This window comes from Oryzias melastigma, linkage group LG14, assembly GCF_002922805.2.
Source record: "Oryzias melastigma strain HK-1 linkage group LG14, ASM292280v2, whole genome shotgun sequence".
NCBI lineage: Eukaryota > Metazoa > Chordata > Actinopteri > Beloniformes > Adrianichthyidae > Oryzias > Oryzias melastigma.
The window spans coordinates 28,838,880-28,846,027 of NC_050525.1; the positions used below are offsets into that span (position 1 = coordinate 28,838,880).

At 47.0% G+C, this 7,148-nt stretch overlaps 1 protein-coding gene across 1 annotated transcript in view; it reads right to left on the reverse strand.

Annotated features, from left to right (window-relative positions):
* Positions 1-1,671: 1,671 nt before the first annotated feature.
* Positions 1,672-7,148, reverse strand: part of LOC112142563 (glucose-dependent insulinotropic receptor) — a 9,502-nt gene continuing 4,025 nt past the window's right edge. Inside the window, exon 2 of the mRNA XM_024266005.2 lies at positions 1,672-2,570. Coding sequence (XP_024121773.2) covers positions 1,888-2,570 — 683 coding nt within the window. The 3' untranslated portion in view covers positions 1,672-1,887. The remainder of the gene's footprint in view (positions 2,571-7,148) is intronic.

A 7,148-nucleotide genomic window follows, 5' to 3' on the forward strand; every position in this document is an offset into this window, starting at 1 on the left:
AAATCCTAGAGGAGAAGTGGGATGATATGTGGAAGGTTCATCAAACTACTACACAGTCTCTGAAATGGCGAGAATTTGCATGGAAAAACCAAATTAGATATTTCATAACACCTCAAATTAAGGGTAAACTAATCAAAACTCAACAATCATGCTGGAGAACCTGTACAGACAAAGATTCAAACCAAACACACATTTTTTGGAAGTGTGAGAAATTACAACTTTTCTGGGACAACATCCACTCATCTGTGTGTGACGTTCTTATGTACCCCGAACATGTCTTGTGATGTATATGGGCTACCTAAAAGGAACTGTGAATAGAATGGACCAAAATCTATTGAAAGCTCTTCTTGTGGCAGCAAAGAAAGCCATAACTAAGAACTAACTGAAGGCTGAAGCACCAACTCATAATCAATGGATGTGTATTGTGGAAGAAATCCAAATAATGCATTATTCTCTCCATGGAGAGACTGACCTACAAACTAAAAATGAAAGAAGAAGAATTTTTGAAGGACTGGGAAAAATGGTTTATATATATATAAAAAGAAATGGATATGACAAGTAGTTAACTTTATGTTTACTTTCCCTGAGGGAGAATGTTCACAACCCAACGGACTCTATGTACCTCCTTGTTCTGACCTTTTCTTATTTCTACTTTTCTATTTGTACCACTTCATTTTTGTTCATATCTTCAAAACAAAATAAAAACATATTTGCAAAAAAAAAAAAAATTACCATCAGTTTATTTTAATGTCTGGTTTTCACGTCTTCTTGTCAGATCATCTGTTCTGTTTGGGAACCAGTTTTGTTTCTCCATTGGTTTTTGTCATGTTTTGGTTAATTTATTAAATGTTTTTAGTTCCTGTCACCGAGCCTGGTCTCCTGTGTGTGGGTCCTCCACCCCCACTTCCTGATAGAATCCCCTTTGAGGTGATGGGGTTGCTGGAGCCTATCCTAGCTACAGTTGGGTGAAGGCCTAAACGAGTCACATACCTTTATTGTCGGTGTAAAGTTTTTAACATTGGGAACTGAAGGGAAATTGTCTTCCTCTGCTAACAGCCTCTAGAGGACTTTGGTGGCACACCCTGGTACTTACAGCCAAAGCCTTAACATACCGAAGTCAGTGTCAGGTTCAAAATATAGGGACCTGGGGAAAAAAATGATGTCATGGCTTTAAACCCACTAAACAATGTAAACGTTGAGGCCAAACCCTTAAAAACAAGCACTAAGATGCAGATTCACTTTTCAGTTTTCATGAATCCTATTTTTGTGATAAGTTAACCTATTTTAATAAATAAAACCATCATATGTGGAATTATTGAGGAATATTTAAGTAATGAAAATGTAATGGACTGCTTCATTGGGAGAGGAAACATTTTTATGAATTAGATTTATTACATGTTTGTGATTTATCTTGTGAAAAACTTATTTGGCACCAAAACCCAGAAGTTGACGCTTTCCTTTTCAGGTTTCCTCACTTTCTAAAGTGTTCATCCAACACAAACGTCTGCATGACATGATCATCACACAAAATTATACATTTTTGAAATTGTTGGGTGAGCTTTGTTTATTTCGAGCTGCTCCTTCGACCAACTTCCCGTTGTCCGCCTTCATGGAATGTCCCAGGATCCTCTGCAAACCTCCGAGGACTCTCAGCAAGGCTGTTCAAAGGGCTCAGAGACTCCAGAAGATTTATGGATTCATGTTAGGCGAACCGCACGTCCAACCGAACATCCTGCTCCCTGCCATTGCTGACCTTTTATGTTGAGCTAAGTAGCAAATCAAATATTAGTATTTTCCTTGAGAAAACTGTTTTATTTAAAGCTCCTTTTTTAGTTTGGATGACTTTTTACAAAAAACACTTCACACATTTTCTGGTTGGAGTCTCTTTTATAAGGTGGTAATGGCAGAAGGTGGCGCCGTACTGTTCTCGTACACGGTATCAGGCAGTAACAGTGAGGGGCTGGGTGTTTCTGCCCCACAGTGTCTGTGCTGAGTCTGAACCGGCGGCAGCGGCTGGCTCCTCTCCATCGGCACCGCCGCCGGCGCCCACCATCCCGCGATGCAGGAAAACATGGATGCCAGCTGCAGCCGCACCTCCCTTTGCCAGAAGGCGTAGACCAGCGGGTTGATGAGCGAGTTGGAGAGCCCGAGCAGCCACAGGTAGTTCTCCAGCACGTGTTTGAGTCGGCAGCTTTCACACAGAATGTGCACGATGCACACCACGAAGAAGGGGCACCACAGCATCATGAAGCAGCCCACTAGCAAAGCCACCGTCCTGAGAGCCTTCACGTGGCTCCAGTCGCTGCTCCTCAGGTGGTGGTGGTGGTGCAGGTAGTGGGGGTGTCCCTGGTCACTGGTGGTGCTCCTGGAGCTGGCCTGCCGGACTCTGGAGATCTGCCTCTGGTGGGTGTAGGCGATCTTCAGGATGTCCAGGTACATGTAGATGAACAAAGAGAGCACCGGGAAGAAGAGCGTGCTGAACAACACGATCATGCCGATGTCGTTGATGACGGAGAAGAAGGCACAGAAGCCGTTGTAGGTTGTCCTGGCCTGCAGCTGCTGCACCATCACTGAGGAGAGAAAATGCTGCAATCACTTCCTGTGTGAACCCAACACTTCACACATGTTCATAGTATTCATTACATGCATGATGGAACCAAGCCACATGTCAAAGTCAAGGCCCGGGTTCCGTACCGGCCCTCCGGGTAATTCTATCCGGGCCTCCAGATCATTTTATTTTATTGTTCCTAATGACCCGATGTTATCTTGTGCTCATTTCTACCTAGTATAGTTTTTACAAAATACATTTTTATGGAAAATAAAATTTTGAAACTTATTTAATATTTAAGTTGATTTATTCTGGAATAATATTCCTGCCTTTTTATAATTCATAATTATGTAAAAAGTTGCAGTTTTTAAGTTTTAAAAATTGGCATTCTGCTAGCATTTTGGACTATTTTGACATTTACTAAAAAAATGTTAAGGCTACTTTGGAGTTAAGCTGATATTTACATGCTAGCTGTTTTGGCTAATTTAACTTTTTTTTAGTTTTTTAGGATATCTTTTAGGTTTACCTATTTCTTTTAGCTACATGGTAGCTGTTTTTTGCTAACCAAAGTTTTTTTTCACCTCGGATCAAGTGAAGGTGGCGTTCATCATCTCCCGCCTATTGGGGCGGGCCGAAACGTGGGCTACGACCGAATGGGCACGTCGTTTCCCCATCTATGCATCGCTTCCAGCTTCACCAACGCCCTGGTCTGGGTCTTTCACTGGATAAGACAAGCAAGAGACGCTGCCAGGGCTCTATTTAACCTCCACCAGGGGGCGCGTCGAGCCGCAGACTACGCCAGAGAATTGAAGTCCCTGGCCGCCCACAGTGAGTGGGACTCCGCTGCACTTTTCGAAGCCTTCCTCAACGGATTGTCAGAACAGTTAAAGGACCTGTTGGTGCCCTTGGACCTGCCTCCCACCTTGGACGAGCTTATTGCTCTAGCAATCAGGGTGAACAATAGTCGGACAAGTCGGCCGCTTTTTGGTTGATCACTCAATTCCTCAGCTAGGCCATAGGCTGCAGGACCCAGTTCGGCCTGTTTTGAGCCGCTTTGTTTCTGTTCCCTTAAGTGCACCGACCACTTCCCCCGGGATGGAGGAACCTATGCAGTTAGGACGAAGTTGACTTACGTCTCCCGAGAGGGAACGACGAAGGCGGGCAGGTGAGTGCAACCCACCCGCTTGTCCCTGAAAGTGGGCACAGTGGCGAACGGAGAGCAATTGTCCACTGAACCTGGTTCCAGTATTTGTTTAGAGTCCACCATTTATGTTGAGGGGGAAGTATTCCGGTCAAGGCCTTCGTAGACCCAGGTTCTGAGCAGAACCTCCTTGATTTGGGGCTAGCCAGACAGGCTGGCCTTTCTTTTTAATCTCTGAGTCAACCTATCAATATTTGGTAATGCCCCTTTGGTCTAACAAAGGCTCCTGCAGTGTTCCAGAACCTCATAAATGATGTTTTGAGGGATTTTCTGCACCGTTTTGTTTTTGTGTACCTAGATGACATCTTGGTATTATCTAGGAGCATCACTGAACATCGGCGGCATGTTCGGCTGGTGCTCCAATGCCTGCTGGAGAACCGGTTATTTGTGAAAACTGGGAAACGTGACTTCCATGCCTCTTCTGTGTCTTTTTGGGGTTTTGTTGTGGCACAGGGGAAGGTGAGGCCCGATCCAAGGAGATTAAAGCTGTGCTGGAGTGGCCAACCCTAACTAACCGCAAACAATTCCAGCAGTTCCTGGGGTTTGCTAACTTCTTACGTTGGTTTATTAGAGACTACAGCTCAGTGGCAGCTCCCCTCACAGGCCTCAAATCCCCTTCAGCCCCTTTTGTTTGGTCAGCCAAGGCTGAAGCTGCTTTTTGTGAGCTTAAGTCTAGGTTTGTTTCCGCCCCCGTGTTATGCCAGCTTGACCCTCCAACCAGTTTATTGTTGAAGTAGACGCCTCTTATTTTGGTGTGGGGGCCGTTCTCTCACAAAGGTCAAGTAAGGACAAAAAGGTTCACCCTTGTGCATTTTTTTCTCGCCGGCTTCACTCGGTAGAATGGAACTGTGACGTAGGGAATAAGGAGCTCTTGGCCATCAAGCTTTCCCTGGAGGAGTGGTGTCACTGGTTGGAGGGGCTGAGCAGCCGTTTGTGGTCTGGACGGACCATAAGAACTTGGCCTACATCCAGACTGCTAAGCGGCTGAATGCTAGACAGGCACACTGGGCCCTGTTTTTTGACCGCTTTAATTTTGTTATTTCATTTCGCCCAGGCTCGAGGAATGTTAAACCTGAGGCTCTGTCTAGACAGTCTGAACCTGTTGTTACCCCAAGAGAATGAGGGACCATTGTGCCTTCCTCCTGCATTCTTTGAGTGCTCTCTTGGCAGTTGACAGAGGAGATCCGGGTGGCACAAAGACAGGAACCCGATCCATGTGGGGGACCCCTAACAGTCTCTGTTTCCAGAGCTGCACGAACCAAGGCCCTCCCGTGGGCACACGCTTCCAGTCTAACCTGCCATCCTGGGACCCGAAGGACAGAATCCTTTCTCCGTCCTCGTTTTTGGTGGCCAGGCTTGGCAAGGGACACCAGAGAATATATGTCGGCCTGCACTGTCAGTGCTAGGGGACTGCCAACAAACCACCAGCCGGAGAACTGCGGCCCCTTCCAGTGGTTGGCCTGGGTCCCACATCGCCCTGGACTTTGTTACAGGTCTGCCTTTGTCTAAAGGAAAACACACAATCTTGTTTATTGCAGATCGGTTTTCCAGGCAGCTCATTTCATTGCACTAACCAAACTGCCCTCTGCGTCTGGGACTGCCCAGCTCGTGGTCAGGCACATCTTCCGCCTTCATGGACTCCCCTATGGCATTGTCTCGGATCGCAGTTCCCCAGTGCATCTCACAGGTCTGGCGGGAGTTCTACAAGGCATTTGGGGACACTCCCAGTCTCTTGTCTGGTTTCAACCCACAGATCAACGGCCAGACCGAGAGGACCAACCAGGACCTGGAAGCAGGCCTCCGCTCCATTTGTTCCTGTTGACAAACCACCTGGAGCACGGACCTCCCGTGGGTTGAGTACGCACACAATTCCCTCATGTCCTCTGCATCTGGTTTTTCACAGTTTGAGTGCTCCTTTGGCTACCAGCCCCTGCTGTTTCATGAGGAGGAGGTTAAGGTAGCCATGCCCTCAGTCCAACATCAGGTACAGCGGTGCAGACGAGTGTGGAGAGAGGCCCGTACTGCCCTGCTCTGTTCCTCGGCAGTCAACAAGAGGATGGCTGACCGACATCACTTCGCAGCTCCGGCATACAAGGTGGTTGGTGTTTCTCTCCACGGCAAACATCAACCTCCGCACCGAATCCAGAAAGCTGTCCCCCAAGTACATCGCCTCCTTTCCCATAGTAAAGGTCATATACCCAGTGACTGTCAAGATTCAGCTTCTCCGGTCCCTACGTATCCACCCTGTCTTTCATGTTTCCCAGCTAAAGCCAAAAGTCTCCAGTTCGCTGCAACCTGCTGCTCCTCCGCCTCCTCCACCTTTGACTCATTGACAGTCAGCCGGCTTACACTGTCTGCCGGCTTTTGGATGTCCGACGGCGTGGCCGGGGATTGCAATACCTGGTTCACTGGGTTACTTACGGCCCGGAGGAGCGGTCGTAGGAGCCCTCCTCACGCATCCTGGACAAGGCCCTCATCCGGGACTCTCATCGCCGCCACCCGGACAAACCTGGCCGTGCCAGTGGGTACTGTCATGTGTTTCCCCTGGGCTGATTGCCACTCCTCCCTGATGGGCTTCACCTGTGTGTCCTGCTGTTTTTCCCTCCCCTTCCTGTATATAATGGGTTCTAAATCTTGTCTCCCTTACCAGGTTTTTGGGGTCTTGTGTGTTTTTTGGTTTTTGGAGTTTGGCCTTGGTTTGTTTATGGACTTTGACTTGAGTGACTCTAATCCCGTTTTTTCAGCTTTGTTATTAAAGACACTTTTTTGGAGCTGACAGCTATCCTGCAATTGTGTCCGCACACCAAAGCCTGTCACTATCAGCACTAGCATCTTCATTGGCCAAATTCAGCTTACAGCATTCAAACTAGCATTATCGTAAGTAATGCTATATATCTAGTTAATAATTATGTTAAAAAGTTGCAGTTTTAAAGTTTTAAAAACATAGTTTTAGAGGGTTCAATATATGTTTATCCTGTTTGGCCCGCGACCTCAGGTGTGTTCTGGATTTTGGCCCCTTGTGCGATTGAGTTTGACACCCCTGAACTAAGCAGAGGGAGACTGGAAGCTGGTGAAAACATGGAGTTCTGTTCTCTATTTCTTTCTACTCCACTATTCCTCATCATTTATTTTTCAGTTAGTTCTCCATGCTTCTGTTTGGTGCAGTGTGATTGATGTGTTGTTCCTCTTTTCCACTCCCCTCTGGGGGAGCGGGAGGGATTCCAGTTTCCAGGTGGATCGTCTGTGGTCCTGTTCTTGATTGTGGACCTCGCCTCTGGCTTGTTTAGTCCATCTACTGCACTATTCAAACATGTAGTTGTAGAGTTTAACAGTCCTAAGAAATCGCCTGTCCGATCTGGGAGAGGCTGCCTCCGTCATGTGGACATCCCTGAGGTTTCT